General features: G+C 35.9%; 1 protein-coding gene across 12 annotated transcripts in view; it reads right to left on the bottom strand.

Moving 5' to 3' along the window:
• Window positions 1-20,842, bottom strand: part of LOC105475646 (histone deacetylase 9) — a 919,991-nt gene that overhangs the window by 712,673 nt on the left and 186,476 nt on the right. For 2 of the 12 annotated variants that reach the window (XM_071094030.1, XM_071094031.1), the window contains one exon: window positions 16,929-17,008. The exons of 7 other annotated variants lie outside the window; for them this stretch is intronic. Coding sequence is in view for 2 of the 5 variants with exons in the window: in XM_071094027.1 (XP_070950128.1) it covers window positions 1,016-1,031 (16 nt within the window). In the remaining 3 variants the exon portion in view is untranslated. Of the gene's footprint in view, window positions 1-1,015; window positions 4,276-16,928; window positions 17,009-20,842 lie in introns of those variants that run through there. 3 more of the 12 variants (XM_071094027.1, XM_071094038.1, XM_071094026.1) reach the window with 3 other exon arrangements.

Here is a 20,842-nt window from a genome sequence, read left to right as displayed (position 1 = left end):
TTCTGACCAACAGTTGTAGGCTAACAGTGAGCATTCTATGTTCCCAGCAATTTTCAGAGTCTTGCCACGCACTGGTTCATCATCCCTCATGCTCAGATCAGTGCTATTGTATTCATTTTCAGGTGAGGAAACTGAGACACAGAAAGGTTAAGAAATTGTCTTAAGGATACTGGATTGTGATGGAACCAAAATTTGACCCCAAACAGTTTGGCTCCAGAGACTATAATCTTAATATCTACCATCCCCTACTCCTGCTCCCACTGGTGAAACAACCACTGGAAACTCATTTGTGCTTTCTATGACTCATAATTCAATTTTATATAATAATATTTCTCTAAACCTTATATTGCTGAGCTGGTATAAGCCTTTAGGAAATCCTAGGCCTCTTTTATTTAATGTTCACAATAAGTGTATTTCAAAATGCTGCAATTCAACTAGATTGAAGGAGGGAATGTACCACAGATGTGTGGATGACACAACCTGGGCTCTGAAGTTATAGCTACTGAAGGCGTGTGATAGATGCATGGGAAATCTCTACACTATTCACTCTATTTTTGCTTGTGTTTGAACTTTTTGATAATAAAAGAGTTAAAAGCAACAAAAAATTTTAACCACAAAGAAGACAATAGAAGACTAAGCTGTTTCAAGATCCAGATGGACATTCAGCTTCAGTAGATAATGCCCCTGCTGACAATTCCAGGCTAAATTTCAAAAACTCAGAGTACAGGAACTTATTTATCAATATTTTTACTAATTCAAGAACCCTCTCCCAAAAACACTTTAGTCTTATCTATCTGAAATAATAAAGGCATTCTCAGAGTTGAATGTTTTGCTCAATGTAATTTTTGTTGTTATTGCTGCTACTGATTGGAAAAACGTTTTGCTTCCCTCCTCATGACAGGTTTATCTTTCCACAGCCTACAAATTAAAGACGATTTGCAGAGTCAAACTTAAAAACGTCTACCCCACTATCTTTTTCACAGTTCTCTTAAAAGGTTAAAAGAAAGAAACTTACCCGTTTTATTGTGCATTCCCTCTTTGCCAAAGTGTGCTGTGGTTTCGCAAAGTAGCTCAGTCCTTCTGAACTTTTCTGTATCCGTTATAATATTAAAGAGCCGCAAGGAAGGGAAGTGGTTAGTCAACTTGCTAATTTTATCAGTCCCTCCCACTGGTTAAATAGTACCTGATGCTACAGATGCAATATCAGTTTTCCCAGCTCATTTCTCTGCTACTGAACAACCTTATAAAGACTGCATAACTTAGGGGCAAAGAGAGTGACTATATCTGATATGTAGGCATGAGAGAGTTAATGAATGAACATTTTATTACTATTAATAAGAAGCCTAATAGATTACAGAAACCAGCAATTCAACAGAATGAGGAGGAGGAGGAGGAGGAGGAGGAGGAGGAGAAGAAGGAAAGAGAATGTTCGTCAGCTCCATACTGTAAGCATACTCAATTTGGGTAGGAAGGGGAGTGATTTTTTTAATGCAATCAGAGGACGTGTGGGAAGTGGCTGGTGTTTCATTTGTTGATAAATGATTCTGCCCTGGAATGGATCCAATTTACCGGATATAGAAACTTCCACAACTGGGGGCCCTGGCTCCGACGACTCTCTTTCTCTGAAGCTTACTAATTAAAACACAGGGCAAACTACCAAATGTGTCCCTCTGAATGAGGGAAAATTAGACATCCTCTGAAGAAGCAGCTATGAATTGTTTCCTAGATGGAAAAGCCTGCAGTGAATGAAAGGAAAAAGAAGAGGCTGAGACCGCTTTTAATGAAATAAAATGATTTTGCTGTTTCAATCTCACTCCAAAAGATTTCAACATATAAAACACTGTCACTCCAGAACCCTAGATTATGCAATTTTCTGAGCTACTTAAATGGGTGCATTTGAATTAAATCTGGAGTACTCACTTCGAAGTGCCTTTCCCACCGTATCTAAGCATTGTGGCATTGGAAAAAAAAAAAAAAAAAGTCTGAAAACCAAATCATCCTGAGGCCTCATTAGCTCTTGCTTTTGATTGGCTAAGAAAACGTTTCTTCAAAGAAATTCTTATTTTTTACATACATTTACATGTGGTGATAGTTTCACAAAACGAGTTAAATTTGGTAAGCTGAGGCAGGTTGAGGAAACTAGCGATTCTGTCACTGATACCCTTCTTAGTATTCCCCCAATTCAATGATACTTAGCTTATAAAATAAAGAAAGGAAAAACTTTGAAGACTTACTGAATTTATTTTCCACCTCCTAAGTCTCTTTTATAATTAGATCTAAGAAAATAAAAATCTAAGTACTACGCTGAAGGAAAATACAAGCAAGGCCTTACTCTGAGATCTCTCCAATAAATTCTCTTGAAGAACAAAAACTGCACAATTCTAAGCCCCCAAGGTCATCTTTTTATATTTGGTCTGAGTTTAAGAACAAATACCTGAAATCAATACTTCACAGCCATGACTCTGGCTTTAGTCCCTCTCATTCACATCTGTAGCTTTTGCATCTTCAGGAAAGAAAGAAGAAAAGATACAGTTCTAGAAGAAAAAGAATGGGGGGAAGTGAAAAAGAAGGGAGAGAACTTTGCTTCATTGTCCCCTTTTCCAAAACTCTTAACAGCTTCCCCAAGCATCTAGGTCGGGTGGCACCTCCTCAGCTTTATCCACAGGCCTTCCTCACCCATTCAAACATACCTACTTGCCCCTCTCTGAAATCCTGGAGCATATTTCATCATCCTCTCAGTCTAGACATAACTTATTTCTATGTAATGTCTTTCTAGAAGCCTGCAAGCCTCTTTAGGACCAATGTATATTCTCTATGCTCACCTAGAGCATTAAGCTGCTCAAGTACAAAGCTTCACATTTAAAAACAAGTATTTTGTAATGCCTCTTTTACTAACCTAACACAAAGCTCATAGTTTATACAAACAACCTCTATAATAATATTCTTTTTAATTATAAAGTGCCCCAGGAATGAGCATAACCTCCATAGTAAGGAACTTATCTGATGCCTACTCTACTACCAACAAGTAAATATGAATTAAAGAGAAGTAATAAGAAGCCAGTACTTTCAAGAAGGTTAAGAAAGTGAAAGACTGGAGGGTGAGTGGTTGCATGGACATTAGGCTAAAATTTAGTATTAGAATAAGAAACAATAAATCAGGCTTACAGGTATGTGATAAAAGGAAAATAAGAGTAACTGAAGTCTAGATAACATGCTAAGGCAAATTATAGATGGTAAAAGTGAAAAACACACAAAGAAGCATTAATATTCTCTCATAAGATCTGAGATTTATTTCTTATTCATAAAAAATGTTAAAGAAGTGTTAATTTTGCTTTTTGTTATATTGAACAAGGGTGCTACAAATGAACACTGATGGAGCTGCATTGTGTTGGTTATTCAGATACCATAGCCACCTTGTTGTCATGACATGGTTTTCCTAATGGTGAACAATGCACAGTAAACCTTCCAAAGCAAAGAACAATTTTACCTGAAATTTTACAGTAGTTGTAGTCTTAGGAAATTCAATGTATACTAAAATCGAATTAAAGCAGTTTTTATATGTGCAACCAATTTTGTTTCTAGGCTCAAATAATTATAAACAGGTGTTTCACCTATATGAATACCCAAAGGGACTGCTGAAAATGCAGGACACAACTTCCAGGTCCAGGACGGCCTCTCACATAACAGGACAGCAGTCCGCTAAATGTCAATAGTGCCCTCCAAGCACTGTGGCATCCAGAAAACACTTTCAAATCTTCCCTTAGGGGCCAGTAGAGCCTTGTTGAAAGCACTATCCTAGACAAACTACTGCCCTTCAAACAATTTGGTTTTGGGAGTCAGGTAGGCATATCAAGATGTGAAGGAGACCAGGACAGGAATGTGCTGAATGCAGAGTGCATGCTCCTGCTGGCTAAGGCCAACTGTGGCCATCTGCTCTCAACTGTGGCCAACCAGGAGTCAGCCCCAGCAGCACAGAACCCCCATTTATCAAGAGAAGGTGGACATCTGGATTTTTATGTGAAACCTCCTTTTTGAAAAAGAGTTGGCAAACACTCTTTGAACTACACAAAGTTTGTCTTCAGGCTAACATGATTATTGGTTGCTCATTCAAAAACATATAACAACAAAAATATGTAATGTCAGAGTATGGTATTCAGTGTAACAAGTACTTTGATCCCCTATTGTATATAGGAATTATATAGAATAAACTGGAGTATCTGCCAACATGTTAATTAGAATTATCTATTATTTTTTCATTTTTCTTTTTTCTTTGCAGTATTTTCTAATTTTTCTAAAATAAATACATAAGGCTTTGCCATAAAAAAATAAGCAATAGAAAATATATTTCCATTTTTAAAATTGGAAGATGGTAGTTATAAAAAGCTCTTTAAATACACTCAGAAAAAACTACCATTAAAATGGGTAAAACAAATTAAATTCCTTTCAAATACCCAGTTCTGTTTCATCTCAAGCACTGGTTAAAGATCAGATGTAAAAATTAAACTGTCTGCAAATCCGAAAAGGGATATGCCCAGGTAATGGAATCATTACCTTGTGTTCTAGATATGTAAGTCATTATATTATCTCTTGTATTAGATAGTCAGAGCCCACACAGGAAGGATGCAGGTCTCACTGCGCGTCATAGAAAGCACTCAAATGAATTGTGCGTCAATTTAAAAAGACCTAGGTTCTAAAAGTGGTAAAAAATAAACTTTCCTATGAGCAATAATAATAAAGTTAACCTTTAAAATGAAGGTGCTTTAGTAATTTAATTACCTTTTTCCTATTTACGAAATTAATATTAGAAGCTGAGTCATGATGGAATTCAATAAAATTATTTTATTAACTTCCTCTAAAGCTTTAAAGTCTCTTTTTATAATTCAGTCTTCTCCTTCACTCTGCTGAAGACTTGGACCTCATTTTATTCCTATAAAAACTGATTTTCCCCCAAATTAGAAATATGTAACTAGAAATGATTCAAAGCTGACCCTCCTAGGTACCAAAACACAACATCCTGAAAAATAAGCTTACATCTTGAAATATCATACATAAGACCACTTAAAACACACATTTATATACACTATACATTCTGTAATTATTATTGAATTTTCACAATTTAGAAAAATGTACCACTAGACTGTATAGAGAGGGACTAATTGAACCATGGTAACCGGTATGAAAATAACGATGATACAATTTTTAGAGATATTACCTTTTCTTTTTTTCTTAGGAAGCACGGTCATGCATGGTGCTTATTTTGAAAGGAAATTCAACCTTTTTCTGGTCTTAAGTTATATGCTGACTAGAGCTTGCGTTCTTAAATATGTGTTCAAGTTTGTTCATTTCAATTCTGCAGAATCAGAAGATTATACAGTTTGTGAACTAAATCTTTCCTTTCAATTGTATCTTTCAATTTTGACTACAAAAGCAGATGTATGCAGGTTTGAAAGTTGCTAGTTCAACATTGTGGGGGAACCCAGGGTAAACAACAAAATTACCAATTGCCTACCATAAAAAGAAAATCTCATCAGCATAGTATCATGTAGTATGTTTTTCTGAGATGCATCCCAAATTTAGTGTCTTTAAAATGCCTTTGACACTTGACTAAATTTAGTGCTAAGATGATTGTTTGCAGCCAAGATTTTGCTTATTGACCTATATTTAAATAAATGAGAAAAACTACCACTGGAACACAATGTGTCTAAATATATACTTGCTGAAAAGAAGGAGCATTCCGGTGTCCCCATCTTCTCTAGTAAACATAAAACATAATACTCAACTTCACTGGGAAGCAAATAAATATAAATTATGACACATTAACATTTTTACCTATCATTGATGCTAATAGATGACGACAAGCACATGATGTGAAAAACACTGCTGGTAGGAGTGTAAATTGGTACACCTTTCCCAGGGAAAAAAAATGTCACACTATATCAAGAATCTTTTAAAACATTCACACTCCTTAAGAGTGATTCTATTTCTAGGAATCATTTCCAAACAAAAAAAAAATCAAGGATGTGGATGGCAATTTATGTAAATGAATGTCCATCACACTGCTACTTTAAAGTGTCACTGAATAACTGTAAATGGTGTATATTCCCAATATAAGGAAAATAATAAAAGAAATTATGATAAAAACTTCTACAAATCATGATACTGAAAATATTGAATAACACTAAAAAATGAACAACATTGAGTAAGAGAGGGGATAGAAAAATACACATTATGACTTGGTATTATGACCCAAGTCTTAGAACTCAAACATACACTTGCCATTCACACCCTCACAATTTCCCCCAAATTTTATCCCACAGTCAATGGAAAAAAGACCAAAAGAAAAGCCCAGAGTGTGAAGACTGTGTCCTTTACTTGTCCTTTAGCTTCTGGAATTTTATTTCATTTTACTTTGGTTCAGTAGATTTTAATTTTTCTCCTTGATAAAGTGAAGCTTACCTGGCAACTCAGAAGCTTTAGGGTGAAATCCACCTCACTTTAATGTGGAAACAACTGTCAGTGGGTCCTTATTTTAGTTATTCCACAAGAAATCACATTACTTTTTAAAACAGAGTGCTGAAAATCATGTCTGATTTATAGCAAAATGAATATTTAAAATTTTACCTGGGACAACAGTAACATTGAGTGTTGGATTGAAATCAAATGAAGAAGAAAGAAATCTGCCTGTATCTAGTCCCTATAAAACCAAGCACTGGACAAATTGGAGCTCTTTTAGTTTTCACAACAACCCTAAAGGTTAAGTTTTCTCATACTTAATTTACACATGGAGAGACTAATTTACCCAAAGATTAGATAAATTGGCCAAGGTCTCACATTTGACAAATCAAGAATCAGAATAGATTATAGTCGATCCTGACCACAAAACCAAAGACTAACACTACATACAAAGATTTCATAACGGAATACAGGTAGTTAACCCGTGGTAATCTTCAAACATACTTTTCTTGTCTAAAGTTACTATGGTGGAAGATGAAATAGGAGGTAATGGAGAATTGGGTAAAAGTACACAATTGAATACATTAACCAAGCCTATATTTTTCAGACCAAAAGTCAGGACACAGGATCTGAACCTGTGAAACAGAAGTAGTCCCAGAGTTTCATGTTTCACGTAACCACCATTTGCCTAATGTTTAATGAAAAAAAAAATGTGTGTGTGTGTGTGTATGTGTGTTGTAAATACCAAATTACATTTATAATTGTTTGTATTGACTTTAAAGGTAAAGTCATACAAATAACATATGATCATAAAATCAAGTAATACACAAAATATATATAGACAAAGCAAAAATTGCCTCATTATCCTACACTACACAAAAAGCCAGTGAGAACAATTTGGTGGCCTCCTGGACTTCTTTATGCTCACATTCACAAAATTAAGGTAGCACTTAAGGATACGAATGTTGTGTAAACTGTACAAGTGACATGAGGCAGGGTTTAACTTTAAACACATTGGTTTAATTTCCAGAGGATCTCCTTTCTGACTTTTTATTTCGCTGGGGCCAGAGGGGAGAATACTCCACAAACAAAGAAATGGAGAACTTTGTTGTTTTGATTTGTTTATTTTTAATACTTTCCAAAAATCCAAAGTATTAGGTGGTTGATTCTGCCATTTATTCCTGTTTCCTTTCGAGCAAATCATTTAATTCTGCAGTTGAATGTTTCCCATCTATAAATAAGGGTGATTACCTATAAGAGTTCTGAAAAAGTCAGTGACTCAGTAACTATGTGGAATTATATTTCAGTATCTTTCTTTTAAAATCTGTTTTAGAGTAATGCAACATGCTTAACAAAAATGAAACGCAAACCTTTAGAATTTCAAATGAAGAATTAAGACACCATTGGGCCATGTGTACTCACAACCTATTATGCAAAAAAGAATGATAATCGGTTCACCAAATAATAGCCATACCACTGTTATACTTTCTGCTACATAAACTTGGTATTCCACTACATTTAAAACAAATCTCTAATTCACCTTTGCTTTACTCAATCTCTTTGATATGGTTTGGCTCTGTGTCCCCACCTAAATCTCATCTTGAATTGTAATCCTCACATATCGGTGGAGGGGCCTGGTAAGAGGTGATTGGATTATGGGGGTGGACTTCCCCCTGGCTGTTCTCGTGATTGTGAGTGAGTTCTCAGGAGATCTGGTTGTTTGAAAGTGTGTGGCACTTCCCCCTTTGCTCCCTCCCGCCACCATGTGAAGAAGCTGCTTGTTTCCTCGTTGCCTTCCACCATAATTGTAAGTTTCCTGAGGCCTCCCAGTCAGGCTTTCTGTTGAGCCTTCAGAACTGTGAGTCAGTGAAACCTCTTTTCTTCCTAAATTGCCCAGTCTCAAGTAGTTCTTTATAGCAGTGTGAAAACGGACTAATACACTCTTCTTATATTATTACTATGCCCTACTATGAAATATCTCCCCTTGCTGGGTTAGAGTGTTGAGTATCTAAAAAATTGAGATAGAAATTTCAAGGCACTGAGAACCAGAAAAAGGTCAAAGAGTTTCATATGCCCCATTTATTACCTTTCAAATGCAGGACCTAAAAAATATTCAGAATTTCCAACATTTCTTTCAGCCCTAATTTTAACAGTGGGAATCTTTAATCAGTCAAATAGTCCTGAGCTCTAGCTAGTTCTGTTCACACAGTGACTGGCTGTACAGAGTGAAGATTACAACATCAACCATGAGGCCAAGAGAAGGCAGTACCCAGACTCATTTATTACTTTTCCCCCAGGGGATTGGTATGGATGCATTGTGAAGTGCAAGTACAACATCCTTTTGCCTCATGGAACACATGGGGATAAATTCTTCACCAAAGTACACATAATCCAAGTGAGCAGAATTCTTAAGGGAATGCTCAGCAAGTGATAATCACTTTCCCTTTGTGCAAATATGTCGTTTCCCTTTCAGAAAAGGGTCCTGGGACCTTGCATTGTGCTGTTTAACAATAATAATCACAATGTATCACTCTCATCTATTTCTCCTAAGAAGTAAAATGTTTTTATTTCTCAAGGACAGGGAGTCTTGGGCACCATTTTGAGATTTTCTTGAGAAATATTCACAATATACTTCCATTTACTAATCATACAATCTTTAGAATGTTATTAAACTTTCTGGACTTTATTTCTCATTTACAAAATGGGATTTATAATACCTATTCCATAGAATTGCTGTGAACATTAAATTAGGTTTATTATATACAGGGCCTTGCACAGTGACTAACGCATTGTAAACAGTCAAAAACTGATAAATACAATTACTGTAACTACTAGCAATAAACAATATTTAGTTTTTTCTTCCTCATACTAAGAAGGATATTATGATGATTCTGTGTGTGTATGTTTCTTTCAATATTTTTTACAGTAGCTACAGGCTTATTCAGGCCCTTTTTCTAAAAGCTTTACTATATAGTTTAAAAAATCCTTTTACGATTCATAATCCTATTGAGTCAAGAATAAAATGTGTACTTAGTTTCAGGCAAACAATTGTTCAACAGAAGCCCCTTCAATTTTTAATTATGCTCTCTTCCCTTTCCAAGTTCACTGTTATTCTCTGATTTTTAATCTTAAAAGTCAGTCAGGGTACATTATTTATGTTATATTCAATACGGAGAAAAAGGAGAAAAGGGATTTTATTCAGGACACTAACTCTAACCTTGAAATGTTATTTTCTGAACATTTGTTCTGCTCACTGAGCAAATTTTAGTCTTCAAGTCAGATGTCTAAATACAGTGCTTGAGCTCTGCTTAAAGGCTAAAAATACAGACTTCTGCACAAGGTGATGGTTACAAAGGAAGGTGTTTAGAATATGGTTCAATAGAAGCTAAGGTAATTGAGCATTAGCTATACAGTTCAGCCAGAAGAATTTCTCATCTACACTGAAGCTTTGGAGTCAAACCGTAGGCTATTATCCTTTGAAATACATTTTACATGGAAAGAGAATCAATTAAAGAAGTGGTTTCCTGAAACCTTCACCAGGTCCTCAGTTTTGATCATTTGAAGACTAGAAGTCATGGAATCCTTTGTCAACCTCTCTCTCTCTCTCAAATTGAGTACTTAAGCACAGTAAATCTGAACAGGAAGACTGGCTGCAAAACCCATGCAGTATTTTCCTCCTCTTGCGAAAATATATGAATAGAAGTCAGTGAATAGTTTTGATGCTTACTAATACCACGATAAAACAAGGTCATCATATAGAAAGTTTATTATCCTCTAGGAAACATACTGTGTATCACTGCCTGATTCTGCTTCAGACTCACAAACTAAGCTCTATTCCACCTTGTATCATCCCTTCTCAGACTCACAAACTAAGCTCTGTTCCACCTTGTACCTTGTATCATCTTACACTAAGTCTTCCTCAGGCACATCTGCCCAAAAATAAAGTGTCAAGGAGAGGGGAAGAGGAAAATAAAACAGAGGCCTGGAATGGATAATCCTGTTTCTGTTTTCAAATGACACGTGAGGTTCATTTAATTCTTTAAATGTTATTCCTTTTGAGAAACTGGAAAAGATAACATTAAGTGCACAAAGAAGAAAAGGGCAGACAAAAATGTTGATGTGCTCATGATAAGTAATGCCTAAATAAATGATTAAATGGAAGAAGTCATAACAATATTAGACCATCTTGATAGGTTATTTTATTATCCAAGTCTCCTCTTTTTTATTTTTATTTTTATTTATTTATTTTTTTGAGACAGGGTCTCATTCTGTCACCCAGGCTGAATATAGTGGCACGATCACGGTTCACTGCCACCTCGACCTCCTGGGCTCAAGTGAGCCTCCTGTCTCAGCCTCCTAAGTAGTTAGGACTACAAGTGCATGCCAACATGTCCAACTAATTTTTTTTTTTTTTTTTTGAGACACAGAGTCTCGCTCTGTCGCGCAGGCTAGAGTGCAATGGAGCGATCTCGGCTCACTGCGACCTCCGCCTCCTGGGTTCCAGTGATTCTCCTGCCTCAGCCTCCTGAGTAGCTGGGATTACAGGTGCACAGCAACATGCCCAGCTAATTTTTGTATTTTTTAGTAGAGATGGGGTTTCATCATGTTGGTAAGGCTGGTCTCGAACTCCTGACCTCGTGATCCTCCCACCTTGGCCTCCCAAAGTGCTGGGATTACAGGCATGAGCCACTGCACCCAGCTGCTACTGTTTAATTTTTTTGTAGAGATGGGGTCACACTATGTTATCCAGGATGGTCTCAAACTCCTGAGCTCAAGCGATCCTTCCGCCTTGGCCTCCCAAAGTGCTCAGATTACATGTGTGAGCCACTGTGCCTGGCCCAAATTCCCTCTTTAAATACTGATTATACATAAGTCTCATGAACCTATTCTGTCTTTTTCAATATTCATTTTATTTCCAGTGCCTAGAAACGTAACTGATGTAGGTCCTTAAATATTTGCTGAATGGATAAGTATATTTTCATTTTGTTTTTATTTGCCTTTTAACTTTTCAATCTTTTTAAGGGTAATTCAGTTATTTTTTACATCTCTAAGAATTCCCCTTTCAACACTCAGAATTCCCCTTTCAACACTAGCCAGAAGAGATAAATGAAAAATTATATCATAATTCCTTAATAAAGCTTTCATGCAAGAAATAATATTTGGCCAAATTACACCAAAAAAATGAATTAGGCCTCTTTGGAACTAGTTTCTAGGCAATATTTGTCCTTATTAAATGAGTAAAAGGGCCAGGCACAGTGGCTCACACCTGTAATCCCAGCACTTTGGGAGGCTGAGGTGGTTGGATCACGAGGTCAGGAGTTTAAAACCAGCCTAGCCAACATGGTGAAACCCCGTTTCTACTAAAAATACAAAAATTAGCCGGGTGTGGCGGCAGGTGCCTGTAGTCCCAGCTACTCAGGAGGCTGAGGCAGGAGAATCGCTTGAACCCGGGAGGCAGAGGTTGCAGTGAGCCAAGATCGTGCCACTGCACTCCAGCCTGGGCGACAAGAGCGAAACTGTCTCAAAAAAAAAAAAAAAAATTAAATGCAAACACACATTCATACTAGATATATATCTGACCAATTTTTTGCATTATCTTCATCGTGAGGTCACTGGGTAGAAAAGATCAAAGTATGAAAATTTCCCTAACCCTTTCATTTATTCTTATCCCATAACAATCAAACTTGCCTGCAAATTTACTCTTTAGTAAGAACAAGGATAATATTGGTGGTGGAAAAGCCAGGCAGGCAGCAAGATGAAGTAACTAATATTGGGACAACAAAAATCTGAAAGTCGAAAACACACTGCCATGTCCTTGTGTTGTGTCAAGTACGTTTAATAAAAAACAGTTTGCTACAGTCAAACATTTCTTTGAAAGTGTGCTTTTATTATGATTGGATTTTGTTATTTGGTGGAGATTTAGTTGTGCTTTATTGAATGATGAATTGAATTGTGTCCATGCCTGAGATTGGTCCAATATCTTTCTAATTTATTTCCAAAATGACATACAAAGTTGACTTTAAAATTCCCCAAGCTTCCATATCTGTGTTTCTGAATTTCCAGATCCTGACTTTCAGAACAGAGTACCCACTTCCACAGCAGAGAATACTCTTGTTATAGAATGTTCAATAGAATATTCAATAGGAAAAAAAAATTATTTTTCTTCCTTGAATTACTGAACACCCCTTCATACCTTTCAAAGTGATGTTTTAAAATCAAATGTGGGATGCATAAGAGATTATGTCTCTCTTCATATGCACAAATTCACAATGTCCTGGGGCATTGACTTCAGCACAGAAAATTCCTGATAGTTTAGTCAATTTAAAACAAAAAATGTTTAAGAAATAACTGCATCATATAGAATTTTAAGTACTTCTCTTTTACCATGTTACATAAAAGGCATGTCTAAATTTAGACATATGTAGATAAACATGCCAATCCCTGAAAAACCCTAGACCACAGAAGTTCTAGGGAAAAGTCTGTATTATATTAAATATGAGACTCCATTTCCTTGTTTTGAATTATTGGTGCTGCTGTGGCAACAGCACAATACAGAACTTTGTTGCTCTCTCAGCAAAGCTATTTATACTATTTAAACTCTTCCCGGGGAGTTCTTCCTCTACCATGTTCTTCCGTTATTTTAATAAAGCACTCCATTCAAAGTGTACGTTTTTGTTTTTAAATCATTGCTAAATGTGAAATAACAAATCTCACCTTTGAACTGCTTAGGCAGACTCTAGACATGAAGCTAATTTCTTGACATGTTCTAAAGTCACTGAATACCCATTTCACAGATCACAGTGTTCTGATAGAAAAGGTCAATTTCTTGCAACTGAAAGGGGTGATATGTGGCTTCTAAATGCTGGGAGAATTTACCAAAATATCCAGAAGTGGAACATAGCTGGTTAAGTAATGATATTTTAAAATACTTCAGAAGGGAAGAGATCTCTATGGAAGTTCAAGATGGTGCTGCTTCTTCTTTGTATGATGTTGCTAGTGAAGTGAAGGTTCAGATGTCACTAGCTGAAGCAGCAAGTGCAATGACATAGACATGGAAAAGGACTAACAGTAATTAGTTGCATAAAGCTACATGATAATAAGTTTTTTTAAAACTTGCTCTCTGGGATAGTTAAATTAACCAAGCAAAGAGAAGAATCAATCAATTTTATTTAAACTATTAACATGTTAATTAACTATAACTATAAAGCATTTCCTATTAATTAGTAAATTGGCTAACCATTTAGTTGAATCAGAGGTAAGACTTTTTAATAAAATCTTTGACCATGGTAACTGCAAATATTCCCATATTTGGAAATTAATCAAGACAATTGAAAGAAGTTGTCAGGAAATGAGAAAATGAGGTAGGAAAATGACTTCCAGTAAGTCTTCTTTCAAATGACTGGGAGATATTTGCAGTCATGGGTATAAAATAAGATACTAGGGTCAGGCAGACAATATCAAAATGGAAGAAAAGAACTATAAGTTCTATGTGTAAATAAAAATTTTACTTCTCCAGCTTCATCTGTCATCCTCCTCCTCTGACCCTGCACACATACTACTCCAGGTACAAGTAATTTTCATCTTTCTTTCAACAGGTCAAAACCTTCCACTCTTCAATTTGCACCTGCTGCTCTGCTTGTCTGCCCCATCTCACCTCCTTTTTGCTGGTAAATGCTCATTCACTTTTTAAGACATGGATCCGTTGCCTTCTCTCCCAACTTGACCACTTGGCCAGTGTCCACCATCCAAGCAGAGCTTGTCACTGTTTCTTCAGTGCCACAGGCTATTATTCCTACTTCTTCTGGAGTGCACACATTTTGTTATCATTTCTGTCTCCTTCTCACACTAAACTTCGGTCTCCTCTAGGGCAGAGTCCACACAAAGCTCATTCATTTAGCTTTGTACCTGTGTTTTTCTTCTTAAACAATGTAACTATCTATGATTACTGAATGACTGGTAAAAATAATATCAAAGTAAATTTCGAATCAGATTAATATACTATATGTTTCAAAATTAGAGGCAATTTGCTAATATAAAAGGATGCAAGAAAATTTAGGTATGAAAAAATGATAAGGATAAAAAAAGAAAAATTTAGGAGAAAAAGACAAAGAAGCCATTTTTTGTCACTGTCAACTATGAATACAAGAAAACTTATTTAGTAAATATTGTCCTATTAAAATGTTTTTGAAGTAAATATTAGAAAGGCTAAAATGAATAAGCTTTATTTCTAGTTTTATATTTGGCTCACCAAGAAAGGCAAATTGGGTAAGCTGTCACTTCAACTGATCATTATTTCATTATAAAATGTAACACCACTCACTGTCTATGGAAGAAAAAAAAAAGTCACATATTCTCTCTTATTAAAACCTATGCCCTCTAGAGGTGCTCTGTCAAGCTGAGAAATGGCATGTCAAGAGATATAATATGCTGCAGAGACAGATGTCCCTATTCAAAATGCATGTATGATGATCAATCACAGCTCAGAACACTCCTGAAAACTCGAGTGCCACACTTAAAAAACAATTACAGAAAGATGTGTTAAAATAATATCAAGAAGCTGACACAAACTGAATGCATTAGGCAAGACATTCAAAAGTATTTGTAGAAAATAAGAATTTTGTGTTTTTCTAAGGTTCTATATAAGAGTTTAAAGGGAATTATAAAGGAAATACTGTATCAATACCACACTCGCTCTTGGGAAAGCTCCCTCTTGCCTTATCCTCCATTACTCTGAGCTACCTATTCAATGTGCACACCTGGCCTGCCATTAATTCCATTCCTAGTTTCATACAGGTTAAAAATGGAGTCAAGCTATAGTATAAGAATAGATATAAAATCTGATAAAAATGTATACTATGTTTGCAATTATTTTTAGTATCTACCACTGAACCATGGCATCTTTCTCAACTGGACAGCTTTCTTTAAATTGTTACATTATAGACACACAGAATAACATAATAAACAGTTGCATATTCATTCATTCATTCATTCATTTACTAAACATATGTTTATCGAGGGTCTACTATACCTGTACTCTTCAGGGTGCTGGGGATACGCTCGTGGGTAAGACAAACAAAAATCCTGGCTTTTGCAAACTTTGTTTTATCATGGGAAGCAGATAATAAAGAGTGTACACTAAACAGAGGGAAATGACAGGTATGTTAGAAAATAGTAAGTGCTATAAACAAAAACAAAGCATGGAATGAGAGTGTTACAATCTTAAATAGAGTGGCTAGTGAAGGGCTCAGTGGTATGGTGACTTCTGAGAAAACACCCGAACAAGGGAAAGGCCATGTAAACAAGCCCATAAAGGTACTTGACCATGCAGATTGAGAGAAAAGCTCAAGGGTAAAATATGTCTGGTGGGAGCACTTTAGGCAGGTCCAGTGAACATCAAGGAGGCTCTTGCAACTGCAGCAGTTCAATGAAGGCAAGAGTGAAAAGAATCAAGTGAGACTGATGGCAAGGACCATACCACACAGTGCCTTTGAGGCCTTGTGAGACTTTGGCTTTTTCTGGAAGAGAAATAGGGAGCCACTGCTGGGCTTTGAGAAAAAGAGTCATACAACATGATTCATACTTAACGGGACCATTCTGGGAGCTGTGTTAGGAATAAATGGTTGGGCTGGGAAGAGTTTCTGGGGTGAAAGTTGAGAGGCCAATTAGGAAGCTATTTTGAAAACCTAAGCAAAAGATTGTGATGATATAGATCTGTGGGGGTAGCTGTAAAGCGAGAAGGAGTAACAGGCCTCTGCTTATGTACTGAAGGTACAGACAAGAGGAGTTTCTGACTGAATTTAGGGCATGTGGAAAAGACAACATTCAATGATTTTTCAAAAGTTTCTGGCCTGAGCAATTAGAAGTAAGTGTCCTTACCTGATATGGGAAAGCCTGTGTGTACAGCAATTTTGCTGAAATGCTAGCAATTCAGTCTGGCCATTCCAGAAGGCTATCAGATCATCTGGATATACATGCCTAAAATTCAGGAAAGCTACCTGGGCTAGACATACAAATTTGGGGCTATTGTCACATAAATGGCATTCACAGTCCCCAACCCCAAGAAATATATTACAAATATACTGGAAGCTTCACTGCATCCCTCCCCACAAATAATCTGCTCTAAAATTCAGAATTTATCATTCTGAAGCATGTCTTTGTGTTTTATTTCCTATGTACATAACCTTAAGGAATATATAGCAGTGTTATGCACAGTTTAAGCTTTATACAAATGATAAAGTATAATTTTCTGCAACTTATTTTTCCTAAACATATTTTTGATATTTATCCATGACAATATGTCAATCCCTAGTTCATTCTTTCCCATACCTACATAACATTCCATTGCATAAAAATATCTCAAATTACTTATCCATTTTCCTACTGATGGCTGCTACAGTTGGGATGTGGTTTGTCCCCACCCAAACTCATATGGAAATTTGGTCTCTGATGTGGCAGTGTTGGGAGGTAGGGCTTACCGGAAGGTGTTTAGGCCATAGGGGTGGATCCTTCATGAATAGATTAATGCCTTCTCTTGGGGGTGAGTGAGTTCTTGGCCCTGTAAGGATGGATTTATTCCACTGAGAGCAGGTTGTTAAAAAGAGCTTGACTTCCTCTGATTTGCTCTCTTGCATTCTCTCTCACCACATGATCTATGCACACGCCTGCTCCCCTTCTGTTTTCCACCATGAGCTGAAGCAGCATGAGGCCCTCACCGGATGCAGACAGTATTCCAGCCACTTGAATTGCAAGCCAAATAAAACTATTTTTAAAAATAAATTACCCAGCCTCAGATAATCTGTTAGAGCAACAGAAAATGAACTAATACAATGGCTATTCAGTTTGATTCTAATTTTTTAATATTACAATCAATCCTGAATAAAGATTCCTGTACATGTCTCTTTTAGACATATGAGAAGGTATCTCTAGGGATTATACTTCCCAGTAGAATTTCTGGGTCCTTATAAAATATGGAAACTTTACCACATATATATACGTGAAATTTTCTCCCAGTTGTCACCAATTTACACTCCTCGGAATTATGAAGTTTCCTACTGCTCCATATCTTCACTAACACCTGGTGACATTGAACTTTACAATTTTGTCAATATGATAGATGTACAAAATTGTATAACACTGTAGTTTTGATTTGCATTTCCCTAATCCTTATTTTGGCTGGTTAGTAGCCATTTGGGTTTCATTTTAGGATTAACTATTCTTATTTGTCCTGTCTTCCACTGTGTTACTCATATTATTTTTGGTATTCTGAATGCTAATTCTTTGTTATATTTAATGTTCATCATTTTTGTTCATAATTGTAATCCCTTTCTTTGAGATTAGTGCTTTTAAAAATATTATTTAGAAAATACTCTCTTTCCCTATATCACACAAATATCCTCCAATTTCCATTTCCAATTTAAATTTGTAATTTATCTGGAATTGCTTTTGTGCTTTCATAAGGTAAAGATACAATTTCAAACTTCTGTCCCAGCACCATTTACTAAGTGACTCATCCCTTTCCCACTGATCAACAATGACACCTCTTTCAGATATGTATATATTATGTATAAATTGGTCCTTTCTGGCTCTCCTGTCTGGTCTATTTTGCTATACACAATATACCTTATGATTTTATAAGAAGTCTAGGCTGGCTGCAGTGGCTCACACCTGTACTCCCAGCACTTTGGGAGGCAAAGTAGGGAGAATCACCTGAAGCTAGGAGTTCAGGACCAGTCTGGGCAAAAAGCGACACCCTAAATCTAAAAAAAAAAAAAAAAAAAAAAAAAAAAAAAAAAAAAAAAAAAAAAAAAAAAAAGTTTAACAATTAGCCAGGCATTGTGTGGCGTGCCTGTAGTCCTAGCTACTCAGGAGGCTGAGGTGGGAGGATAGCTAGCTTGAGTCCAGGAATTTGATGCTGCAGTGAGCTATGATGTTGCCACTGCACTCCAGACTGGGCAACAGACATCATGTCTTGAAAAAAAAAAAAAAAAAGAAGGAGGAGGAGGAGGAGGAGGAGGAGGAGGTGAAGGAGAAGGAGAAGGAGAAGGAGAAGGAGAAGGAGAAGGAGAAGGAGAAGGAGAAGTAGGAGAAGGAAAAGGAGGAGAAGGAGAAGGAGAAGTAGTCGTCGTCATCATCTAGGTATCTTATAATGCCATTCTTCCCACTTCATTTTTTCTCCTCAAATTTGTCTTTTCTTTTCTTAGACCTTTACTCTTCTAGATAAATTTGAGAATTAGCTTGTCAAATTCTATTTAAAAATTTGTTAAGGTCTTGATTAGAATTTTACTGAACCCATAGCCCAATTTGAAAAGAATTAGCAAATTTATAACACTGACTTCTCCAATCCATAAAAATAGTACTTCTCCATTTATTTAAATCTTCTTAAACAATTTTCATTAAAAATCATTTTTGTACATGAAGATATTTTGCATCTTTGATTGGCCCACTCCTAGGTTTCTTTTATTTTGATAGCTAGTGTTAGAGAGAGCTTCCATTGTGTTTTTTAACTATGGAAATATATCTTCTTGATCCTTGTATACACATCTCATTATACATTTTAAATTTACTGTTCCTTATTCATATATTGATTATAAATAAATGAATGAATGACAAACTACTTAATCATCCCTTTCTCCAGAAAACATTCTGACATTTAAATGAGAAATAAAATTATATAATGATGGTAAACTATAAGCATACTATTAGGTATTGTTTTGTTTTAATTCAATTGAGCTAAGATTAATATATAAGAAGAATGCAGGAAAGAATTTCCCACAATTCTAGAGACCTATTTCAAAAGAAGCTGTCTAAAGAATGGGAAGAAAATTTTGTACAAGGCAGCTTTCAGGCAACAGAAAGAAGAGAAAGCTAAAACCAAGAAAGAAAACATTAAAAACATATTTTTTAAAGTCAAGCTCATATTAAAGGGTCTGGAAATATTTACTGTAGAAAAAAATTATCCCTACATCCTACTGACTCCTTCTTAAAAAAGTTTTGCTACAACACACTATATATGTATTTTTTAAAAAATCTTAAATATGTCCCTGTCAAGAAAGAGTTAATTATACTTACAAGGTCTAAATATGTTCAGGAGGCTGAATGATGTGCTGCTTTCCAAATAGAAAAGCACCTATGCAAAACTGGTAAGATTCAGAAACAAGTTTCTTTTAACAGGAAAATATTTTATACAACCATTAATACTATAATTGCTAGTATAGTTAGAATTCATCCTATAAAACATAAACATTTGAAATACTGTCATTCCATAATAATCTATGATATTACTAAAATTCACATTTCCAAAATTTCACATTTCCAAATCAGTACATTGGTGATGAATGCACTTTCGATGGCTGTTATTGTTCAACAAATATTGTACTAATCTTGATTATTTGAGAATTAATTTTTGATGCTTCTAACTCTTTCCTCCCAAAGATGTTGGAACTATGATTCCTTCCTTCATTTATGCATGCATTCACTGACTAAATGCTATCAACGTTGTGGGCACTTTGTCAGATGCCCGAGATACTGTAGTGAATAGGACACGCCTAATTTTTGCCCTCACAGAAGCTTATACACTCCTGCAGAAGGCAGGTATCAAAGGAGGGTTCTCCATCCTGTATTAAAATGCTGTTGGCAAAGGAAGCGTGGGGTGTCAGGAGCACAACTTAGCATCCAAGGAAGAAGGCATCACAAAATGCCCATCTAGAAGAAGTGCTTTCAAACTAAGGCTTAATAAAAATATAGGAATTCGGGTGAAAAAAATGTGCTTCGTGCTGAGGGATGCATGAAATGGAAGACTGCAGCATTTCTAAGATTCAAAGTTAGTCTATACAGCTGGATCAAGGAAAGCAAGTGGGAAACTGGTACCAGATGTTTGCTCTTACTGAAACATATGGCAGCCTGAATACATATATCACAAGGGCTATTCAGTCCAACATGATGGTGTGGAGGGAAAACTGGGAACCACTAATGTTCTAAGTTGTAGATCCTTCTAAAATGTATGTATCTAATGTGTGCTTAGGCAAGACAGCTGGGAGTATTTCACAAAAAGCTCCTGTACAATCTCACTTCAATATACAAATTGATACTTAGAGTATATATACGTACAGGTATATAGCCACATTATCTCTCTAATAGAAAACAGGTGATTCTTTTAAAATCACACACTGTACACTTGCAACATCTATGTTTTCTTCCCTAATTACAGGTTCTACGAAAAAGCATTACCATGAGATAATCATAAGGAATAACAGTGAAAAACAATCAATATTACACTGCAACATTTGCAACACAGACAAACTTCGTAGAAATCATTTCATCTACATTTTAAGAAACTTCCATATAGTAGTTACCAAATACCCTGAATATTTTTTCCAGGCTATGTTTAGCA

The sequence above is a fragment of the Macaca nemestrina genome, chromosome 4, assembly GCF_043159975.1.
Source record: "Macaca nemestrina isolate mMacNem1 chromosome 4, mMacNem.hap1, whole genome shotgun sequence".
Classification (NCBI taxonomy): Eukaryota; Metazoa; Chordata; class Mammalia; order Primates; family Cercopithecidae; genus Macaca; species Macaca nemestrina.
Note: the sequence above shows the minus strand (reverse complement) of the source record. Positions and strands in the feature narration are given on the sequence as shown.